Below are 24055 nucleotides of genomic sequence, written 5' to 3'. Positions count from 1 at the left end.
GGAGCTACAAGAAGCTAAAGCTAAAGTCTAAAAAAAGAAAAACGAGTGAGAGATTTGCTACAGGAATCACAAAGACAGAAATATTCTTTTTGCAATGACTGTAAACACTGCTTTCCATAAGGTTCTATGAAGCTGTTAGCAGAATTTCTAATATTGTACAAATTGTAATGTAGCCAAGCCAAAGTCTGCCAAATTCACTTTAAAACCCATGCCAAACGGTGGAAACTATTTGCGTAACATTAACTTAAAAATTTTCAATGGAGCAAAAAGAAGAAAAAAATATTTGATTGAAATAACCTCAAAAATCTAACAGAATATCCTCCAATAACCATTGGAAATGTACGTAGGCACAAAACTAAATCAAATACACTAGAAACAAGATCTTACCTTAAATTTAAATTGGAGAAAACATAAAATGTGAAAAAACACGTGTGTCTAAAAAAAGCGACAACGTGCGACAGAAATCCCAAGCGTAAAAGATTGGCAGTTGCTCAGTGGCCAGTTAAATATCAACTCCCATTGATCGAGGCCTCAAACCAGTCACTATTTGTTTGTAAATGTCTCTCAAGAGTAAATCGGGGTCAAGCTGTGCTCAATTCCAATTAATTGATTACTCAGTATCATTCACAGATAATTCCATGACACATCGTTGGTACAAACCTGAGTCACTAGACTGTTGTACTGTTGAGTAGTTAACTTTGATTCTGTAAAACAATATACGCAGGATGACGTCAGCTCTGGTGATAAGAGAGCTGTGGCCGATGTTGGAGGAGCGAGGGTGATTATATCATGAATGGGTGAAGGTGCCAGGAGGGCTGAAATGACTGTGTGTGGCAAGTGCTTCAGAATGCAACACTCGGTTAAACTGTTGTTTCTTTAGAGCACATGACTGCAGCTGGGAAAGGATTCTATTCCAAACAAAAAAAAGTGGGACTTTGTCCAATAGCACATTCGTAATGACTTTTCTTAGGCAATTTCAGAATGGTGAGGGGATGGATTTTAGTGGAGTTGACTCATGACAAATAATCGCATTGAAACATGTGACATCAAGTCGTTTTTTTTATTAAACAAGTTAATAAATAAATCAAGTTATTTATGTTTCATGTTTGAATTTTTTTGGATCACAACCGAATATCCATATGTAACAGGAGTTTAGAATTCAACGCAAAGTTGTCTGTCAAGATTTAGTCCATGTTTAGAAATCGGGTGCAAAGTAAATAAAAATAAAAATACTGGAAATTGTTGATCTGTGGGCATAAAGAGCTAAACAATTCAAACATGACAAAAAAGCTTTGATAACAGTTTCTAACAGACATTGATTTGAGGCATTTTGACATAAGGAGTAATGATGAGATAACTACAAGAGTTACCATTTAATATGCGCAATTTGCAACAGGAAAAGCACTACATGACTACAAATGATTCGTTTTTTTGTAATCCGTCCCATTAGTTGAACAGATTATATTACATTTTATAATGCATTTGTGATTACATAGAAGTGTTATAATAGAAAATTATTTTGAGGCTTGCCATGTGCTCCTGCAATGCTTTTCTGTGCTGACAATGCATCGATGGTACATTAACAACAGCCCAAAGGGACATCTCCTAAATGGATTTCCTAACAATTGGAATACATATGTTAAAAAGTCACGTCAAAGCCGTGTTACTATGGACCCTCTGATTGTTAATACAATAATTCACGTCTGAAAACCTGTGTCAAGACTATTCAGAAAGAAACTTCAAGTAATTAATGTGGAAAAAATAAAAATAGCATCTTAAAATCGACCGTGTCTCTGTGTGTGGCTGAGACCCCAGGTTGTGCTCAGGATCCAGAGTTGTGCATTATTACTTGGGCTGACCACCCAACGCAGACCAAAACGCAGAGAAGATCAACTAACACCGTCACATGGAAACCGACTGCGGTAGCTTTATTGTTTAGAAAAAAAAGTCTACTGTGGAAAAGAGGTTTGACCAAAAAACAGGAACTTGGATGCAAATGAAAAACAAAATTGCTCTACAAATACTGCATAGTTTCATCAGTGCTTCGGACTCACCGCGGGGTCAAATGTTACGGGACGAGGGAGGAGGAGGAGGAGGTGGCGTCGTCGATGTGTTTTTGGCGTTGGTTGGTATGCATCTGTTTGGAAAGTGTAAACACTACACTCAAACCTTATTTGCTTTCCCCCTGAGCGGGTCCTCAGATTCTTTCTTTCAAAAATAATAACTGACCTTATCGAGATAAGAATCTCCTATGATATGGAATACACACACACACACACACACGCACACACACACTTAAAGGCAGAAAGTCATGAGCCTTCTCTAAGCACAAGGTTGTGATTCGCTGTGCAGAAATAAATCTCAACAGTGGAAGTAAAGAGAAAGACTCAGGTCTACTACTTTGGTCAGTGCCTCGACCCCCCAAGCGGCAGCAGGATCCCTTCAGGGGTGCAAGGGAATTCAACTAGCTCACTAAGACTCCATCGTCGTAGGAGGCGGACCAAGTATAACAAAAAACACATTTGAGGCGTACGCATCTGGCCTTATCGGTTTCACAATCGCCCTGCGCCCCACACAGAGCCAGGGACTTCGCGGCACTTCCTTCCCTGGGTCAACCCTCCCTGGGCCTACGCCTCCAGCCTAAGCAAACAGGCGGATGGCTCCGTTCTCCGAGCCCAGGAGCAGCAGCCTCTTGGTGGGCAGCACGGCCAGGCTGGTCAGGGTTCCCCGGAAGTTCTCGGAGCTGAGCTTGGTGCTGCTGACGGGGCTGAGGGAGATGTCCGCCATGGAGTACACGCCGATCTTGTTGGCCACCGTGCCGGTGACCAGCTCGGAGCCGTACAGGTCGAAGGCGTGCACGGGCTCCGAGGGCGACTTGTACTGCCGCAGCGGCTTCTGCTCCAGGTCCCGCCACACCGTCAGGGAGTGGTCGGCCGAGGAGCTGATCACCAGGTTGCCTTCTGCAGCCTGCCATGAAATGGGAAATGGTCAAAATGGTGAATGGACTGCATTTATACAGCGCTTTTCGAACCAGTGGCCACTCAAAGCGCTTTACAATATTGCCTAACAATCACCCATTCATGCACACAATTCACACACCGACGGCGGCGTCAACCATGCAAGGCGACAACCAGCTCGTCAGGAGCGGTCAGGGTGAGGCGTCTTGCTCAGGGACACCTCGACACTCCGCTAGGAGGAGCCGGGGATCGAACCGGCAACCTTCCGGTAACCAGGCAACCCGCTCTACCTACTGGAGACACATGCCGCCCCATAAAATAACCATTCTGGTTCATTAACACGCGGCAGGCGATAAGGCTGCACGCCTGCTACACACGTCAAAGTCCAGCAGTTTGATTACACATCTGGGGAGGGAGGGGGCTACTGGTTTTATCAGGCCAAGTCGTGGGCCAGAGACCGAGGAACTGGACAGTGGTTTGGGGGATATTCATGTCCAGTGTGTCCCAAACAGCACCGTCAAGGTTTTTCTAATGACTAACTTGTGTCCATATTTGCCTAAACCCATGACTTATAATCCGAAAGGCCCTGACCCCAGATTCAGGGTTAAATAAAGTTTGTTCAGCGTTCTGTTGACTACCCGAGCCCGGGTTCAACTGTCCCCGGCCTTCCGGCGGTCTGCGTATGGTCTTCAACCTGAAGCAGAGTATATAACGTTATGTATTAAAAAGTCCCGAAACACAATCAGATGGTGACGGGTCTTACGCAACAGTTGCGCAAGTGCGTGCGCGTTTGTGTGTGTCAGTGCGACGAGCCAACAGACTCCTTTCCGACATTCAAACTTTACCAAACTAAGCGCCGTCGTGGAGTCGGGTATCTCATCATGCGTTTGATCCAATTGTGAAAGTGGAAAGCGAACGCCATTGATGAAATGTCAAAGTCAAATGCCAGGGGACTGAGATCTAACCCGGGTGCGAGCCCAGACTCTCACCGTGCCAATATTCAAAAGCAGAGGTGGAGAAACCAGGACGGTTGTGGCATCACAAAAAAAAAAAAAAAACACACTGTATAAAAATACTCCTTTTGAAAACAGGGCTACGTCTGGCCTAGATTAACCTCCGTCGCGTTGCATTTGTTTCAGCAGCGATCGTAACCTGACAGCAACTTTGATAAAGTTCCGTTCCGTCTATTTTCCGAGCGGCGGTTCTCCGCATCGGAGCGAATCACAGGCACCGTTCCTTGTGAGCGAGTTGCTTTGAATGGGACGGGGCGCATCGCGGGACGGCGGTTTGACGTCGGGCGTAAACGTAAACAACCGTTTAGGTCTTTGATTGCGCAACGCCGAAATAAAGCCGAATTCAAGGGCTGACCGGGAAAAGGTTTGAGTTGGATGTTTATTGTGACAACACAGTATACTAATTTATGCATTAGGACGTTTAAACATTCGTTATCTTCACCGTCAGAGTTGTGGCAGTAATTTATTCAGCCAATTAGCCGCTGTTTATTGGATTGTCACATTACCGTCGGATATTTCCCTCTTAGCAATGTTTATAGTTTATGAATAAATATAAGAATGCGTTGGTAATTACCGAAGGATAAGGACTCTGACATATAAAATAAAAAAAAGCAGACTGGGGATTTTAGGATTGACAGGAATTGTAGCGCCACGCATATATGCAAATAATTGGGGACTTCTTTGTTTTCATAAACAAACGTTACCAACCACACGTATCACAGGAGACTGACGGGAGCCACACTTTGAAACCTGCTGGACTGATATTAGCCATTCAGCATACTTGGAAGAGAAAAATATTGTGCTACAAATATTGCTCACTCCCGATTTTACTTTTAATTTGAAGGATGGAACTAAACCTGCGCAGAGGAGGGTTTCTGGCGCAGATTGCAGAAAAACAAAGCTGTGCATATCAGCAGTCCTCTGCATCAAAGCAATGCAGAGGGGATAAGCTAGGAATGATATCCAATCGAAAAAAATGAATGGATTATAAGCAGGGAGCCATAAAGATAGTAAACTAATTGGCAAGACTCGCCTTCTTATAACTATATAAACCCTAAGGTCACAATAACCTAGTAAATGTGAACAGGCACACGCACGCACGCACGCACGCACACACGCACGCATACCATACACAAATACAGTCTAGACACCTGCTAGGCCACATTCTTGGCTACATGCAAGGATACAGGCTAGGATACAGTCTGAGCTACAGTTCAAGCTACAGTCCAGGCCACACCCTAGAATGCAGTCTAGGCTACACGCTAGACTACAGGCTGGACCACACTCTAGGCAACCGTCTAAGCTACACGCTAGGCTAGAGTCTGGGCTACACACTAGGCAACCGTCTAAGCTACACGCTAGGATACATACTAGGCTACAATCTGGACTACAGTCTAGGCTACATGCTAGGCTACAGGCCATGCAACATTCTTGACTCCCCGCTAGGCTAGGCACTAGGCTACAGTCTGGACCACATTCTGGGCTACACGCTAGGCAACACGCTAGGCTACACGCTAGGCTAAACGCTAGGTCACAAGCTAGACTACACGCTAGGTCACACGCTAGGTCCTACGCTAGGTCATGCACTAGGCTAAACGCTAGGTCACACGCTAGGCTACACGCTAGGTTACAAGCTAGGCTACACGCTAGGTCACATGCTAGGTCCTACGCTAGGTCATACGCTAGGCTAAACGCTAGGTCACACACTAGGCAAGACACTAGGCTACAGTCTGGACCACAGTCTGGGCTACACGCTAGGCTAAACGCTAGGTCAGAAGCTAGACTACACTCTAGGTCACACGCTAGGTCCTACGCTAGGTCATGCGCTAGGCCACACGCTAGGCCACACGCTAGGCCACACGCTAGGCCACACGCTAGGCCACACGCTAGACTACACTCTAGGTCACACGCTAGGTCCTACGCTAGGCCACACGCTAGGCCACACGCTAGGCCACACGCTAGGCCACACGCTAGGCCACACGCTAGGCCACACGCTAGGCCACACGCTAGGCCACACGCTAGACTACACTCTAGGTCACACGCTAGGTCCTACGCTAGGCCACACGCTAGGCCACACGCTAGGCCACACGCTAGGCTACAGCCGGGACCACAGGGCAGGGCGGGGACGGACCTTCATCTGCAGGATGTCTCCCTCGTGCGCGGGCCAGCCCCTGAGGATGAGCCCCGTGCGGGAGTCCAGCAGCACGATGAAGCCCGAGGAGAAGCCGGCCGCCACCGTGCGGCCCCCGGGGCTGACGGCCAGGTAGCGGATCAGACCCGCGCTCACGTTGTTGTACGCCAGGCGGAACTCGTGCTGAGAGGGACGAGACGATGCGGATTCAGCAGGACCAGGGTCACTGCTGGTCGTGACTCAAACTCAATTTGATTAAATGTGTTTTCTTTATTTTCCTGCGCGGCCCCCTGGCTTAAATCCCAGGTAAGGTCTCAAAGGGCTTAACAGGCGGTGGATTGAGGATACCTACATGTATCAAATGCACAAACAACCGCACTGTGACTGAAGCAGTACATCTGGATAATTGGAAGTTGGTGTAAATTGACGTTACAGGACTGCAGTCGATTGGGTCTTGTATTGATATATATATGTATGTGTTTTTATAATAAAGTGTGCTGGCCAATGTACCGAATCAATCTCAATGTGTGTTTTTGTTTGTGGATCGGTCATATAAAGTGTGTGACTAGAACATGGTGCCTATTAAAACAATTCAAACTAGCATGTTACATCGATTGACCTAATTGGTTCAACATCAGTTAATGAACCTGCAAAATATACTTTAAACCAACTCTCTTCCTATCCACAATATCTGCTCGCTCAGCTTTTGCCTAGGATTCATAATTATAACTTTAATAACACAAGAAAACCCAGTTTTGCCCAAATTGGCCCCGGGGGTAATGACCCTCCGGGGCCCTAGGGGGCGGCGTCAGCGCGCCGCCTGGTTACCTGCAGGCCGGGTTTGCGCGGGTCGATGAAGCGGAGCACGGAGTCCGCGCTGCCGAAGACCACGCTGCAGTGGGGGGCGGGCATGGTGGTCACCGCCGTGATGGGGTTCTTCCCGTCCAGCGCCTCGTACGAGCGGATCTGCTTCCCTGGAGAGCGGCGGAGTGAGGAGGGGTTAACGAACGCTACACTGAACCCTGACTCTGAGCTCTACTGCAGGGACGCCCCGCCGTGGTTCTGCTGATGCAGACCGCCGGGGGGGGACACGGGTGAGCAGATGTCTGGAGAATGACAGTGATGAGCTCCAAAGTCTTAAAGGTGACATATTACACCACCAGGGGTGAGTGTGATTAGCCGTTACGAGTCGTTTTGAAAACCGGCCTCTTCTGACATCACAAGTGGGCGTGTCCACCTAGATCTATGACGGATAGATGAGCAACTTTTGTTGCAGTCCACTGGGTAGGCTGGTAGACTGATCTATCCAGCACGCATCTAGGTGGACACGCCCACTTGTGATGTCAGAAGAGGCCGATTTTCAAACGGCTTGTAATGGCTAATCATACTCACACCTGGTGGTGTAATATGTCACCTTTAAAGTCGCTTATGGCCTTAAAGCGGTGATGTTATGCCACCAGGTGTGAGTGTGATTAGCCATTACAAGCCGTTTGAAAATGTGCCCTCCCCTGTGCCTTAGTGACATCACAACAATTTCAAACGGCTTGTATAGCTAATCACACTCACACCTGGTGGCATCATATCACCCCTTTAAGTATGCATGTTTATGTGCATACCTTCCTTACTACTCGTCATATTGGAGCCGGATTTCCCTTCGGACATGGTCGTAATCCCGATCAACCAAACGCATTGAATTGCCATCCGATGGCTCTTTGCTGTTCACACTGATCACTTTCTTATTGATACACACAGAATATAATAATAATATTAATATATAATACTCTAGTCCAGTGGTTCTACCAGTGTACCCCATCTAAGAAATAGTATCAGATGAGTACCCCCTTCACCGGCACTAAACAGAAACTTCCAGAATTTAAACTTGCTCAGTGTAAAATAAAAAGATAATGAGATATTTTTAATTTTTTATAATTGTTATTATTGTTTGTAAATAACAATAATAATAATAGTTTAATAGCCCAGCGGCAGACCCCCCACAGTGACACTTCATCATTCCCCCATGCGTTCTCGTGCGTGTGCGTGTGCGTGGGCGTATGTTCTCGTGCGTGCGTGCGCTCGCGTATGTGCGTGCGCGCGCGCACGTGTCTGCACGTGCGCGCGCTTACGTGCGCGGACGTGTGCGAGAGGCTGTGTGTCTGTCTGACCCACCGGTGTACTGGTCCCACAGGTGCACCGTGCCGTCACAGCTCACCACCTCCTGCGAGGCCTCCAGCTGCCCCACGTAGAACACCGACTTCCGGTGGTCCGTGTAGCACAGCCGCGCCGCCGCCTCCCGCGTGCCGTCGCCGTGGTTATACAGCGGCCACAGCCTCACCGTCTTGTCCTTGCTGCCCGACAGGAAGAAGTCTTCCCCGGCCAGCGGCGCCAGGCACTTGGCCGTGCCCGTGTGGCCCAGGAAGTTCTGCAGGCGGATCTGGTGGAAGTGGAAGCGCGGGTCCTGCTGGTTGAGGCCGATCTCGTACTGCCAGTAGGCCAGCCAGTTGCCCTGCAGCGACCGCTCGCTGCGCGGCAGCTCCATCTTCAGGGCGCTGTCCTCGGGGGCGGGGCCCCCCGTCGCCCACGACGATGCCGCCGCCGCCGCCGAGGCGAAGGCGGAGTCCGCCCCGCGGGTCGCCGCGGCGACGCCCGCCCCCCCTGGGCGCGCCCGGCCCCAGGAGTCCGACAAACCCGCGTTGGGGCTGCCGCTGTGCTCGGGGGCCCGGGCCACCTGGATGCGGTTGCCCACCAGGTGGCTGCCGAAGGTGCCCGACTCGGGGATGCCGTCCGACCCCGGGTCGGCGGAGGTGGAGGTGTAGGGGGCGGGGAAGTGGCTCTGGGCGGCCGTGGGGGCCGGCCCCGCCCCGGAGTGGGGGTCCGGGCTGGCCGGCCGCACGCGCTGGTGGTAGGACTGCGCCATGCCCCACACCAGCTCGTGGTTGGGGACCAGTTTGCAGATGGCTTTGTCGCCTGAAACCCCCGTAGAGAAACAGGTCTTACACGGTGGGAACCACTTGGTGAAAAACACGTAAAAGCATGTGCTGTTATTGGAGACGTTCCGATACCATTTTTCCCTTCCAGATACCGATTCAGATTCCTGAACTTGAGTATCGGCCGATGCCGAGTATATACCGACACAGCCTCTAGCGTTGTAACCACTAATAGAAATCACGATTATTCAAAACGATTATTTTTGAGTTTGAAAAAATGATGCATGTATTCAGCACTTCTCTCCGAAAAAACACATTGTAACTGAGAACACATTTTGTAACTGAGAAAAATACACAAAATTTTCAAATAAAAAATAATGTCAAAATATGTTTCTAGCTGTTATAGAAAATAAAATAGAAAAAATAGTTTTGACTCGATTATACAGAGATTCTTTCTTATTGAAGGTTGTCTTACGGTGTCCGCAATGTCGGTTCACTTACTAATGACAATTTTTATTAGCTAACTAGACCCATTAAATGTATAACCTTCAATGAGAATAATACATTAGTATTCTTGCAGTTAACCGTGAATGCATCCGTATTTTTCAGACTTCTTGACGCGAACGCACGTATGTCGGAGATGAGGCGTAACCCATTCCGACTTTCCACCTCCGACCGTTAACGAACGCAGCATAACACCGTAGTGTTTGTTATGTTCTTTCCCTTTGTAGTAAATGAGTCGCGTGATGTATCGGATCGGCGCATAGACTTGTGTACTCGCCGATACCCGATCCTGCAGTTTAGGCAGTATCTGAGGAATTTCCGATACTGGTACCGGTATCAGAACAACTCTAGTTGCTACTTGGGCCGCTCGATTATGGACGATTATTTTGGTCAATATTGAAATCACGATTATTCAAACGATTATTTTTGAGTTTGAAAACATGATGCATTTAATCAGCACTTCTCTCCCAAAAAAACACATTGTAACTGAGAACACATTTTGTAACTGAGAAAAATACACTAAATTTTCAAATAAAAAATAATGTCGAAATATGTTTCTAGCTGTTTTATAAAATAAAATAGAAAAAATAGTTTTGACTCGATTATACAGAGATTGTTTTACCCAAAAATAAAAAATAAAGTATTGAATTTTGATTAATTGCTCAGCCCTAGTCGTCCTAGCCTGTTCCTACCAGACACTTAATTTCATTTGCAGGGCCTCTCTCTATTGACAAATGTTAACTCACTTGAAGGCGGGTGTCAGTTGGAGTTTAAAACTATTGGATCTGCCCAGTGCCACTCTGGATCTGTCTTAACCAATCGCTAACGTTTGACTACAAGTCAAACTAGCGCACGACCTCAACGTCATTGTTCTCAGCCGCTCCCTCTGTTCGCTGATTGAACCGGCAAAATTTGGCCGGAGAAAACCTGCTAATATACCGCAAACCCAGACGTAGTACTGAAGGTAGTACTGAAGTTCCTCACCTATGAGGCAGTAGAAGGGGATGTAGGAGGCGTAGGCCATCTCCGCGTTGAACACCGTCTGCAGCTCCTCCAGCACCCCCAGTTCGTAGGTCGCCTCCGCCCCCTCCGGGGTCCGCACCTCGACCACCGTCACGTCCCCCACCAGCCTGCGGGGGGCGCTGTCCAGCTGCAAGAGAGAAGGCATCACAGGTCAGCCACTCCTGGCCGCTCACGCTCATCTCCCATTGGGCGCCTGACGCCTTGCGCCAGCCAATAGACCGCTGAAGAATAAGTCCCGCCTCCGGGGCTCCCGGTTCCCTCGGTCAAATGTCCATGGGGAATAACACGGGGTTAGAATGATCGTACATAACAAACTCTGTAGGTGGCGAAGAAGGTTTTTGGATTGTCGGTGCCGTTAAAGTAGTGAACTATTAGTAATGCTCCTTTAACGGCACCGACAATCCAAAACTACAGTGGAAACTAGGTGGAAAAAGAGTGTAGTTCACAACGTGACGCAGCTTTTACTTCTTTGCCAGTTAGTTATGTATGATCATTCAAAAATTTGGCCGAGGGAACCGGGAGCCTCGGAGGCCTATTGGGTTTGTTCACCCAGATCTTTCATTGTTTCATTGAAACATGCAGCCCGGGTGGGAGATCAGAGGTACTTTCGGGGCGTTCATCCTCAAAGTTTAAACTCCCCTTCACGCCTCCAAAGGTCCACCTAAACCACCGGTGAACCCGCGAGCCCCTGGTACACGCCTTAATGTCCTCTGTGAAGCCCTTTGTGATAAAGCAGTCTGTTTCATGTCATTAAGCACCAAAGGTCAAATGATTCTGACCCAGCCCCCTTTGTGTGTTCTCCAGTGTGTGTTTCATATAAGAGGTTGTGTGTGTGTGTCCCTTTCAGAGGTTGTGTGTGTGTCCCTTTCAGAGGTTGTGTGTGTGTCCGTGTCAGAGATTGTGTGTGTGTGTGTAAGAGGTTGCATATGTGTGTGTTAGAGGTTCCGTATGTGCGTGTTAGAGGTTCCGTATGTGTGTGTTAGAGGTTCCGTATGTGCGTGTAAGGGGTTCCGTATGTGTGTGTTAGAGGTTGCGTATGTGTGTAAGAGATTGCGTGCATGCGTGTGTAAGAGGTTGTGTGCTTGTGATTGAGTTTGCTTCTGTATGAGTGTGTGTTCGTATTCGTGTGTATGAGTTTGTGTGTGAGTGTGAGTGAGTGAGTGTGTTACATTACATTTTGTCTTTAAGAAGGTTGTCTCATATCTAGCTGTGGTGAGTCTTGAAGGTAAGAATTCTAGTGTTTGGCATTGCAATTGGTTGTACTAACTTTAACTATAGTATCTGCAGCGTTGGTTTTTGCTGTGTTGTTGTTGATAGAAAGGTCGTTGAGTCTAGTTTCGGTCACAAGGTGTGAACAATAGGCTTGATTGACTGGGCGGAGCTAAGGCTGCCTATTTAGCAAAGTCAGGAAGCTGACAAACTCAGTTACATTACATTTTGTCTTTAAGAAGGTTGTCTCATATCTAGCTGTGGTGAGTCTTGAAGGTAAGAATTCTAGTGTTTCGGCCATTCCTCACAAGGGAAGCAGCTCAGCTTCTAGTCCAATCACTGGTCATCTCCCGCCTCGACTACTGCAACTCGCTCCTGGCTGGACTCCCTGCCTCTGCGATTAAACCCTTGCAGCGCATCCAGAATGTGGCAGCGCGCCTCGTGTTCAACTTACCAAAGTTCTCACATGTAACCCCCCTCTTCCGAGACCTCCACTGGCTCCCTGTAATAGCTCGCATCAGATTCAAGATGATGGTACTGGCATACAAGGCAGTCGATGGAACTGGCTGCCTACCTCCAAGCATTAGTAAAGCCACACATCCCAGCTCGATCCCTCCGCTCAACTACCTCAGCTGGACGTCTTGTACCGCCATCGCTAAGAGCAAGCAAAGGTCGATCAGCGAAGTCACAACTTTTCTCTGTTTTGGGACCTCAGTGGTGGAACGAGCTGCCTACCGATGTCAGGACCGCAGAGTCGCTCACCAGCTTCCGCAAAAGACTCAAAACTCACCTGTTCAGAGTTCACCTCGACTCTGCATAGAAACCAATGCACAGCCACCATTGAATGTTGTACGTCCTGGCACTTGTACATTGCACTTATTCAAGGTACTTAATTGTGTAGCATCTACAGTAGCTGCTATCGTTGCGTTACACAGGGAATGGGTTAGCCTAGCGATTGTAATACTTGCACTTGGTTCTATGAACATCTTTACTGTACCGACAGCGATATATTGTTTCACTTCTTATGACAAATGTACTTATTGTAACAAATGCACTTATTGTAAGTCGCTTTGGATAAAAGCGTCTGCTAAATGCCCTAAATGTAAATGTAAATGAGTGAGTGTGTGTGTGTGTGTGTGTGCGTACCTGTGGCTGCAGGCAGTGCAGCAGGCTGAAGACGGTGAAGAAGCGTCCCAGCGTGTCGGCCAGGTGCTGCTGAACCATCTCCCTCCCGATACGCAGACAGATCAGCGCCATGAGGCTCAGGGTCTTCAGGCACAGGGCGGAGCGGGTCTGCACCCCGCTGGGGAACCTGGGGGGGGGGCGCAGTCAGATACACACACAGTCAGATACACACACACACAGTCAGATACACACACACACAGTCAGATACACACACAGTCATATATACACACACAGTCAGATATACACGCACACAGTCATTTATACAAACACAGGCACACACACATACACACACATCATATATACACACGTACACAAACACAAAGTCACAGATATACACAATCACAGTCATATATACACACGCACACACACATCACACAGTCATCTATACACAGTCTCATACATACACATGTACACACACACAGTAATATATACACATGTACACACACACAGTAATATATACACATGTACACACACATACAGTCATTTATATACACACACACACACACACACACACACAGCCATATATGCACACGTTCATACAGTCATATAGACGCACACACACACACACACTTGGATGGACCATTATGCTCCCCTTTCCCCCAGTGCAGTCCTCTCTAGAGGGAGCGCGTCTTGAATACTAATGGCATTACGGGTGGCATGTCATCACACCGAGAAAGGTGGAGGAATTGCAATCATCAGTAATTTGTGTCATTATTTTTCATGCAGGACATAAAACCAATTCTCCCCACAACGGAGGCCAAAAGATCATGTGCAGGGAATTGGTTTTATGTCCTACTTGAAATATAACGACAGCCGTGATTCATGAGCGGGGCGTTCACGCAATAACACTTTTATTCAATTGTATTTATTTAATCGTAGAACCGTCAGTTTAAATAGCAAAGCCAAATGGACCAAGCGGTGTGCGTGTGTGTGTAAATTAGTGATTATGTACATCTGTTTGAGTAGTGTACGTGAGTGAGTGAGTGAGTGAGTGAGTGAGTGAGTGAGTGAGTGTGTGTGTGTGTGTGTGTGTGTGTGTGTGTGTAAATTGGTGATTATGTACATGTGTGTGAGTAGTGTACGTGAGTGAGTGAGTGAGTGAGTGAGTAGGGTTACCCCATGTGTGGCGTGGTGAGTGAGTGAGTGTTACCCCATGCTCGGCGTGGTGAGTGACTGACTGACTGACTGACTGACTGACTGAGTGAGGGTTACCCCATGTGCGGCGTGGTGAGTGACTGAGTGACTGACTGAGTGACTGAGTGACTGACTGACTGACTGACTGACTGACTGACTGACTGACTGAGTGAGGGTTACCCCATGTGTGGCGTGGTGAGTGAGTGAGTGTTACCCCATGCTCGGCGTGGTGACTGACTGAGTGACTGACTGACTGACTGACTGACTGAGTGAGGGTTACCCCATGTGCGGCGTGGTGAGTGAGTGAGTGAGTGAGTGTTACCCCATGGTCGGCGTGGTGAGCAGCTCGAGGAGGGGCAGCAGGATGTCCTGGTTGATCTTCATCAGCATGTCCATGAGCGTGGTGTCTGAGAGGAAGACGATGATCTTCTGGGTCAGCACCACCGCGCCCAGAAGCCCCGCCTCCTTGCGCGTGTTAAGACGCTGCGACGAGGGCGGAGTCACCTGAGGGGGCGGGGCCAGAACCGGACAGCGGCACAACGTGGTTATAGCACATCCATAATAAGGTCACATGACATAGATGCCTACTATGTTGTCTCGTGATGTCATGTCTTATATTTTTACTGCACCTTCAGATGTAGCAATTCAATGTTGTCTAGGTGACAAATAAAGTCTATCTATCTATCTAAATAAAGTATATCTATCTATCTATCTATCCATCCATCTATCTATTGAACGTCTGACATTGGGAATCGAACCCAGTACCTTTCGGATGAGAGTAGAATACCATCGACGCAACACTGTAAGGCATTGATTACGTTGTCTATTTAAATGGGGATGGATTATACCACCAGGTGTGAGTGTGATTAGCCAATACCAGCTATTTGAAACTCAGCCTTTTCCTGTGCCTTTGTGACATCACCAGTGGGAGTGCGTCTTATCCTAGCTATTTTTGTTGTATACAGGGAATGGGTTAACCTAACAATTGTTAATGATTGGCACTTGAATAGTAGCGTCTGCTAAATGCAAACGAGTCTCTACCTAGATGTAGGCAAATATTGCTTATCTATCCATCATATATCAAGGTGGACACTTATGATGTCACTAACAGCTTGTAAAGGCTAATCCCACTCACACCTGGTGGATTAATAGCCTGGCTAACGCCAGACCTCATCTCAATCTCCATTGAGATGAGGTCTGGGAACCACACATTCATTTTCTCGTATTTGAGGCGTGGTTCCCGATTGCCCGGAGCCATTTATTGGGCGCTACGAACGTCTATCACAGGAGTCTGTACGTAGCTCATAGCCAATCGTATCAATTATACCAGACGACGCAGATAGAGCGACAGAAATCCGGTGAGGAAGAAGACGACGGGTGTGTCATCTCCCTCTTCGTGTTTTATGTAAGCGTCTTTGGGTCACTGAAAAGCGCTTTAGAAAATGAATGAATTATTATTATTATTATTATTATTATTTATTATTGTGGCGAATAGACGTGGTCATCGTCTCGCCGTCCCTCCCCGTTCTGTGATTGGTTTCCTATCTCTATGAAATCGCGCGCAAGGCAGCCCGGGTATACCCGGGCTAGGGGTAACAACAGGGGCTTAAAGACCCCCAGGGGGTCATTCGCCCACCAGGTAGCCGATGTAGGGCAGGTATTGGTAGGTGAGCACCGGCTCTCCGTAGAGCTGTGCGATGTAGAGCAGGCTCTCCAGGACCGGCTCCGCCGTCAGGTCTCCGGCCACGGGCTTCTTTTCGTACACGCTGCCCATGGCCACGCCCTCCAGGCTGCTCTCCTCCGACAGGGGGGCCAGGAACTGGTGCTTCTCCGGCCCTGGACGGACACAGAGGAGAGCAGGCAGAAAGGAAGTCTGTTTGTTATTAAAAAGGTGCATTGATCATTCGGGTCAGTTTAGCTCAGGGGGTAGGGCGTGTTCACGTGGAACCTGCAGGTTGCTAGTTCGATCCCCGGTCCGTCGGTGATCGATACCTCACCCTGACTGCTCCTGATGAGCTGGCTGCTCCAGTGTGCATTCATGGTTGTGTGGACAAAAGCGTCTGCTAAATGCTCTTAATTTACGTGTATATCTATACAAATAAATAAAACTGCATGATCCTGGAGATTTTCTGTATCAAATACTGAGGCTAGACGCTCCCCCAAAGACAAGCATCCCAGAGAGCGTTCCCACCACGTACTCACCGACATAGCAGGTGGTGAGCAGTCGAAGAAGATTCCTGGCCACGTAGCGCGACGTCACCGTGGGACCCAGCTTGGCAGTCAGCCACCTCACCGTTTTGAAGACCGTTACTGTGGACGAGCATTGAATGAAGTCATTTGCATTTAGGCCATTTAGCGGACGCTTTTAATCAAAGCGACTTGACTCTCTCTTCTAGTAAGAAGAAAGAGAAACAACAACATACGGCTGTCGGTACAGTTAGGATGCTCATAGAACCAAGTGCCAAGCACTTGTTAACCCCTTCCCCGTATTCAATAATATAGCTAGGATAGGATGCTACACAAGTACTATTTTTAAGTAACATACAATAAGTGCGTACATTAAGTACCAGGATGTACAACGTACAATAAGTGTGTACATTAAGTGCCAGGACGTCCAACGTACAATAAGTGCGTACATTAAGTGCCAGTCGACACTGAACAGCCGCAACAGAGAAAGCCGCCCCCCATAAACCAACCGCTCCTCCCCGCTCACCTAGAAGTATCTTGTGCTCCTTCTCGTCCGAGCCGTCCATGGGGTCGTGGTCCTCCTCCTCCTCGACGCCTTTCTCCGACTCCTCCAGCGTCATCCCGTTCAGGAACTCCTCCTCCAGGGTGCCCACCGTGTCCTCGGTGCCGCCGGAGAGCGAGAGCTCCCCGCCGGGGTCGTCGGGGCGCTCTCGGCCCCCGGCCGTCTCCGGGGTCTCCTCCTCCTCCAGCTCGCCCACGTCCTCTCCCTCGCTGGCGGGCTTCAGGTCCTGGCTGCTGTCGGCCGAGCGCAGGCTCGCGCGGTCCCGCGTCGAGTCCCCGTCCCCGATGGACAGCTCGCTGGCGCTGCTCTTGTCGCTGAGCTTGCCCACGCTCATCGACTCCTGGTCTTGCTCCGTGGCTCCGGCCGAGCTCTGGCCGTGCTGCTTCCCGGCCACGCCGCCGCCGCCGCCGCCGCCGCCGCCGCCGCCGCCCGCCCCGCTGTTGACGTAGAAGCCGTTCTGGAAGTCCTCGCCCTCGGAGAGGAACACCTGGTCGTTGAGGCTGAGCCCCGAGGAGTAGTCCACCAGCCCCGTGTCCCCGCCCACCCCGACGCCGACGCTGCCGCCCCCCGCCTTCCCGCTGACGGACCCCGACGACGGGCGCCCCTCGCTGCACTGGTAGTCCTCCTCCTCTTCCTCCTCCCCCAGGGTGCACGTCCCGCCCCTCAGGCGCTTCCCCTCCCCGGGCCCCGCGCCGGCGGCGCAGCTCTCGAAGCCCGTGATGACCTGCAGCACGTGGGGCAGCAGGCTCGACAGGAAGGCCTGCAGGCCCAGCCGGGCGATGAGCTGCAGGACGAAGCAGTCCGTGTACAGGTAGAAGCGCCCGCGCAGGCGCCGCGGGTTCTCGTAGACGCCGACCAGGGGCTTCAGCAGGAACTTGGCGGCGTTCCTGGGGCCCAGCACGCGGGCGACGGGCTCGAACATGTACCAGGCGGCGTAGACGGCGGTGGACTCCTCCAGCATCAGCGACAGGACGAACGGCAGGAGGATCTCCAGGCCTTCGGCGTTGATGTTCCCCAAGAGGAGAGTCTCCAGCTGCTGCCAGAGGTGGAACACCACGTCCCTGCCCTGGAGGCCAGAGGCCGTCTCCATCTTGTCGTGGTAGGAGAAGATGAACTGGTGCAGGGCCGGGAAGTACGCGGGGAAGGGGAAGGGGGTGACGACGGGGTTCAGCAGCAGGCAGGGGCTGGGAGGAGGCAGGCCCTCGTGGATCGGCTCGTATTCGAAGAGCAGCGGGCCCGAGCCATGCGCGAGCTCCGCGCTCGCCCTCCCAGAGCGCTTCCGGATCAACAGGAGGGTCTCCAGGGCGTGGTGCAGGGACAGGGGCACGTCTCGCAGGTTGGAAGAGCAGAGCTTCTTCACAGCCTGGAAGCGATCCCTGAGTGGGGCGCCCGGGGGCAGGCCCCTCAGCTTGGGGGAGTAGAATATCTCGGCGATGACCACACCGAGCGCCTGAACGTCTCTCTGAAAGAGCTCCGTTACCGAGGTCAAGGCCTGGCCCGCCGCCCTCGGTGCCCTCGCCTCGTCCCTGGGCCCCGCGAGATGCGGTACCTCCGCGTGTAGGCTCTTCACCAGGAAGTTGTTCAGCTTCTCCAGCTCCTCCAGGGGCTGCAGGGGGTTGAAGCCTTCCGGCAGGATGATCTTAAAGTCGTCGGCGTTGCTGGCGGCCGCGCTCCCCTCCGCGTGCTTTTTGCCCGATGGGCCTCCTTTCTGCAGCATGGCGCTACGGAAGCTCGGACCCAGGCCACTGCTGCCCCGGCCCTCCCCGGGCATCGAACTCGGGGACTGGGAGATAACGAGGGCCGGGTGTTCGCCCGCCATCTTCCCCCCGGCGGCGTGCATGCACGGCAGCGGCGCCGAGGTGGCCCCCGAGCCGGAGGAGCCGACAGACGACAACGAGTCCAGGGCCTCCGTCCCTTGCTCCAGGTCCTCGTCGCGGTCCACCATGGTCCAGCCGCTGGACTCGCACCCCGCGGTCTCCTGCACCGCCCCGTCCACAGCGTCCGGCAGGGCCTTCGTCGGGGGGACCGGCACGCTGAGCTGCGCGGCGAGGCCCAGGAGAGGGGGATCCGGCGGGGCGTACTGGTACGGGTGGAGGCGCGGCGGGTGGGGCTGGTCGAACAGCTGCACCACCCCGAAGCTGGTGAGGTTGGTGTGGTTGTCCACCAGGTGCAGACACACGTTCTTGGCCTTGACCGCCTCCTTCCCCGACAGCTTGTGGCCGAAGGTGAGGTCGATCCAGTGGTGCAGGTTCTGGGACACCTCCCTGCTCTCCAGCATGCCCCGGTGCACCTCCACGAAGTCCTCGTAGGAGCTGCACCACGCCGGCACGTCCAGGTCCGGCATGTCGGCGTGGACCGAGCGGAAGATGGAGGGGTCCGTGTAGAACTCGGGGATGCACTCGTCGGGGGTCCAGCTCTGCATGCGCTCCATGCTGGCCGGGTACTCGTTGGGCTCCCACTGGGAGCGCACGTGGCTGCACAGCACCGGCTTGGGCGTCTGCCGCGCCTTGTACACGTAGTACGTGATGTCCGACAGCACGTCCGAGATGTGGTGCGGCACGTGGAGGTGGTCCGACGAGCCCGCGCCGCCGCCGCCGCCGCCGCCGCCGCCGCCGCCGCCGCCGCCGCCGACCCCGCCCAGGTCCCCGCCCACGCCGCAGCCCCCCGGCCCGTTGCCCCCCGCGGCTGCCAGGGCCTCTTTGGTCATCTCGTAGGTAAAGTCCAGCTGCTTGTCGCCCTTGTTCAGCCGGAACTTGGACCTGCGGAGGTCCCGGAAGCGGCCGAAGGGCGCGCTGAAGTCGGCCACCCAGGGCAGCACCGGGTGGTAGTTGGGATCCCCCTCCCGCCGGCCCGCCAGCCGGTTCAGCTCCATCAGGTAGCAGAAGTTGCTGACGCGGCCGTGGACCCAGCCCAGCACCAGCGCCTTCAGACCGTCGAAGCAGTCACCGCACAGGGCCCGATCGCCCGCCGCCGCCGCCGCCGGGACCTCCCGAGGCCCTCGTCTGCCGGCCGCGACGCAGCCGCCCGCGTCCTCGTAGTGCGCCAGGTTGAGGCGGAGCCGGCTGCACAGCTGGTCGTCCACGGCGACGTCCTGCAGGGACAGCGGCCCGACGGAGAGCCCCGCCGCGTGGCAGGCCTGCAGCGCCGTGAGCACCTGGTACAGGATGAACAGCACCTTGGCGTGGCTGTTGGCCAGCTTGGCGGGGCTGTAGGACACGACGTCGTGCAGGGAGTACTGGCTGTAGGGCAGCACCACGTAGAGCACCTCGGCCGTCTCCAAGAGACACTCGGCCCGCAGGACGTTGGGGCACAGGGGGTCTCCCGGGGACCTGTGGGGCGGGGCCGCGGCCGGCTGGAAGGGGATTTCTTTGTCCTTTTCTCGGGCCGGGGAGAGGGACGGAGACACTCGCTCCGCGGAGAAGAAGGAGGAGTTGAAGAGCTTCTGCAGCGCTTGGCGCACGGCGTCGAGGGCGGTGATCTGCGTCTGCTGAGTGGCGCCGGCGTACGGCTGCACGCGCTCGCGGTGGGCTTCGCGCCAGAGGTTCCTGGAGGGAAGGAGACAGAAACGACGTCGTCGCTGATGGGTCCGTCTCGCTCCGTGAAATCACCCGTACATAGAGGATGAGTTGTACATGAGTAGTTACATTCTGAACTCACACGTTAGTGGGGACACACACACACACACACACACACACACACACACACACACACACACACACACACACACACACACACACACACACACCACACACACACCACACACACACACCACACACACACACCACACACACACACCAGGGCTGGGCGATTCATCTAATTTTGATCACGATTTCGATTTTAGCGTTAAACGACCACAAAATTAACATAATCGAGTTTTTCGATCCCATTTTTATTTAATGTTTTATAGAAAGGGCAGAACAGCTGGATACATATCTGTATATTATTTTAGATTGGAACATTTTCTTTTTGACCATTTTTCTAAGGCGAAATTTCTAAGTTCCCAGTTACAAAGTTTCTTTTGCGGGAGACATGCTGAATAAATACAACATGTTTTGAAACTCAAAAGTAATCGTTTGAATAATCGTGATTTCAACATTGACCAAAATAATCGTGATTATGATTTTTCCCATAATCGAGCAGCCCTAACACACACACACACACACACACACACACACACACTTTGTGGACTCCTCGCATCCCAAAGTGCCAGTGCGTTCTCACTGGTGACGAGCCACGGCGGCACACGCCCTACCTGACATTCTGCTGAGACACACAGCGCATGGTCTTCATGAAGGAGTCCGGCGGCATGGCGTCCTCTCCCCGGCGCCCGGGGTCCCGGGCCAGCCGGTAGCCCAGCCGGCTCTTCCTCAGGCCCTGGACGCACACGCGCGTCCAGCCGGCGGGCAGCTTGGCCTGGGAGCGCTGGAGGTACGTGCGGACCTCGCCGTCGCTGACGCTGTCGAAGCGCGGACAGCGCTGCAGCCTCCTGTCCTTCAGCCCCCCCGCCCAGCGGGTGGGCACCAGGGCCACCAGCTCCTGGGGCCTCGGCCCCTGGCCCAGCTGGCGCCGGTCGATGCCCAGGTCCCGCTCCACCGCTGGCGCCAGCCACTCCATGGTGAAGGTGTCCGATGTCTGTGCCCAGAACTCACGCGCGGTCCCGATGCATGCGCCGCCGCCGCCCCCACACACACACACACACACTCACTCACACTCCCATCGGGTTATAAACGCAGGACTACAAGAGCCCTACATTTATGTGGTGCGGTTCGTCTCCCCCGAGGGTTCTGCAGAGGACCTATCCGAAACGGAGATACAACCTGTTAGATCTGGGCGCCGTGCGGCTCAGGTGGTGGAGCCGGTCGGCCGGTGACCGGAAGGTCGCCGGTTCGATCCCCGGCTCCTCCTGAGTGTCGAGGTGTCCCTGAGCGAGACGCCTCACCCTGACTGCTCCTGACGAGCTGGCTGTCGCCCTGCTTGGTCGACACCGCCGTCGGTGTGTGAATGTGTGCATGAATGGGTGATTGTTAGGCAGTATTGTAAAGCGCTTTGAGTGGCCACTTGTTAGAAAAGCGCTGTATAAATGCAGTCCATTTACCATTTATAGCGCTTTATTAAAAATGTGCTTTCCACTCTACAACGTGAAGTCACCAGCCACAGGGAAGTTACACAGTGGAAGCCGGTGCTATTTTGTAATCGACACAGGATGTCATTTTAGTGACACATGATTTCAATCTGGGAGCCAAGCTCACATGACTTGGCTGCCACGACCCCATGTGCAAAGGAGAAATAACTATCCCCGGGCTCAGAACGCGAGACCCTGAGGGAGGCTGGCTCGTGAAGCTATACTAGCCGAACACAAGGAGAGAGTGTACTCAAGAGTTTAAACTGAAGAAGAACATACCTCACAACATTACCTAGATAAGGATTGACTGAACTTAGCAGGTCTGGATTCAGAGATAAATGATAACGGATATGTCCTCCCTCTCTAAAGATACATGTCGTTCGGTAAACAATCACACATGTACTTATGTACAGACCTGGTGGCTGTTTTAAAATAAGAATGAATACAGGTAGATTATGCATTAATGCAAAATGTTCCGATTTTATAGCGGGAAGCTACAAATTCTGTCAGACAGCGGTTCAACAACAACACGTTTATAACTACAGTGGCAGAGAGTTCACCAACACACAATACAACACTTATTTCGCACTTTCTTAACAAACAACGAATTTGCATGATGCGGTCTGCAGAGTGGCCTTCTGTCTTAAGTTCCCCCTTGGAAGAAGTACCGACCCCAGATCGGCTGATAAACACCCAGCTAACGCGAGCAGCTCTCCAGGGACAACTAACATTACGCACGGAGACGAGAGGCACCACAACGTGGACGCAGCGGTTACCGGACACCTAAACACCAACTCATCAACGCAGTCAAACACCATAAGGATCATTTAACGTGACAATAGCTCACCTCTCCCAACTTGTAGCTAGCAGCCAGTGCAGAAGGCGAAGTTTCGCTTCCTGATCGGCGGTGCGCAGGACGACGCGTCAAGACGCTCTTAGACGCAGACCAGTGAGGCGCGTCTCTCTGAGGCCGCTCGTTTCCTGCTCCGGTAGGTTCAGATAGACACAGTCAAACACAGTCAGCCATCCGAGGGTGTTTTTGTGCAACGTTATGTGCAGCCATGTTATTTCCAGAAGCACTCACGTGATCCCGCTGTAACCGCCTGTCACGTGACCAGTGTCTCTTTCCTATAAGGGAAACTAAACAGTGCTAATAGTGATGATTATTAAGTAATGAGGTGTAGAGGTTATATAAAGTATTAACATTTACGATTCGGTGATGATGAGTGAGACCGATCCACATTCATCCAATGGTTTTTCTGTCCTTGCGTCTGAAATGCAGTAAACGTTAAATCCACGCGGTGGCGCCATTTCTCCACAGGTTGAGCGCTTTGGGTTTTAATTTGCATTCCGTGGCATTGTTTTATGGTCCATCATTTTTTTTTTACTTCATAACCTTCCTATGTTTCAATTTATTTTTGTGTGTGTGTTAATCTTGACCTCTCTTTGGTTAATTTAAAGTAGGATACTTTTATTCCCTATATTATTTTTGCACATCTAAGCATTAAGACAAGCCTATACCGATATGCTTACCATGCTACCGTACTAAGCAGACCTATAAGACCACATATAAGTGTAAAAATAATAACGTCAGAATCTGAATTCTACTCGCTATTCTATTTATATTGCTCTTACACTTTGTCTATTTTCATAATAGGGATGTATGCATCATCTTCCCCTGCGTCAAAGGGTAGACTACGCATGCAGAGGAGGCCCAACTAGGGTTACAGGTAGGGTGACCAGATGTCCCGCTTTGTGCGGGACAGTCCCGCATTTCCATGACTTTGGACGCGTCCCGCAAATTGAGACGTTGTCCCGCATTGTTATTGACAGTCAGACTCGATTTTTTTTTTTTTTGGAAATGCGGGATTTATCATCTAGCATTTATCAAATAGCTGCGTGCGGAGACAGCAGGGCTGTCATCAGGGGGAGGGGCAGGTTGTTTGATCATGTCAATGAAACTTGGTCTCGGACGCAGGTTAAGGGCACGCCCACCACCAAGAAGCAATACAAGGGCGATCCTAGTCAATCGCCTAGGGCGGCAAATGCGTTGAAGGCGCCCTCTGGTGGCGGCCTTAATTAATTATGAAATATAACTAAATAA

The 24055-nt window shown here is 51.4% G+C and overlaps 1 protein-coding gene across 1 annotated transcript; it reads right to left on the bottom strand.

Annotated features, from left to right (window-relative positions):
- Positions 1 to 1081: 1081 nt before the first annotated feature.
- On the bottom strand, positions 1082 to 23013 carry wdr81 (WD repeat domain 81). Its single transcript, XM_079732560.1, has 12 exons — positions 22799 to 23013; positions 21082 to 21624; positions 16794 to 20374; positions 16283 to 16390; positions 15717 to 15916; positions 14403 to 14584; positions 12908 to 13073; positions 10514 to 10679; positions 8268 to 9065; positions 6930 to 7075; positions 6102 to 6284; positions 1082 to 2967 (listed from the first exon to the last, which is right to left on the bottom strand). Exons 2-12 carry the CDS (start codon positions 21441 to 21443, stop codon positions 2641 to 2643), a joined length of 6219 nt encoding a protein of 2072 aa, XP_079588686.1. The 5' UTR covers positions 21444 to 21624; positions 22799 to 23013; the 3' UTR covers positions 1082 to 2640.
- Between the last annotated feature and the right edge of the window lie 1042 nt (positions 23014 to 24055).

Source organism: Pollachius pollachius, assembly GCF_949987615.1.
Source record: "Pollachius pollachius genome assembly, chromosome: 3".
In the NCBI taxonomy this organism is placed as follows: Eukaryota; Metazoa; Chordata; class Actinopteri; order Gadiformes; family Gadidae; genus Pollachius; species Pollachius pollachius.
Note: the sequence above shows the minus strand (reverse complement) of the source record. Positions and strands in the feature narration are given on the sequence as shown.

Bases quoted from the DNA above. Each gene is read 5' to 3' on its own strand.
- wdr81 (XM_079732560.1), bottom strand. From the start codon at position 21,443: ATGGAGTGGCTGGCGCCAGCGGTGGAGCGGGACCTGGGCATCGACCGG. The intron at 20,375-21,081 runs GTAGGGCGTGTG...CCTTCCCTCCAG, and splicing joins GTGTCTCAGCAGAATGTCAG to GAACCTCTGGCGCGAAGCCC. The intron at 6,285-6,929 runs GTAACCAGGCGG...CGTCCCTCTCAG, and splicing joins CGCGCAAACCCGGCCTGCAG to CACGAGTTCCGCCTGGCGTA.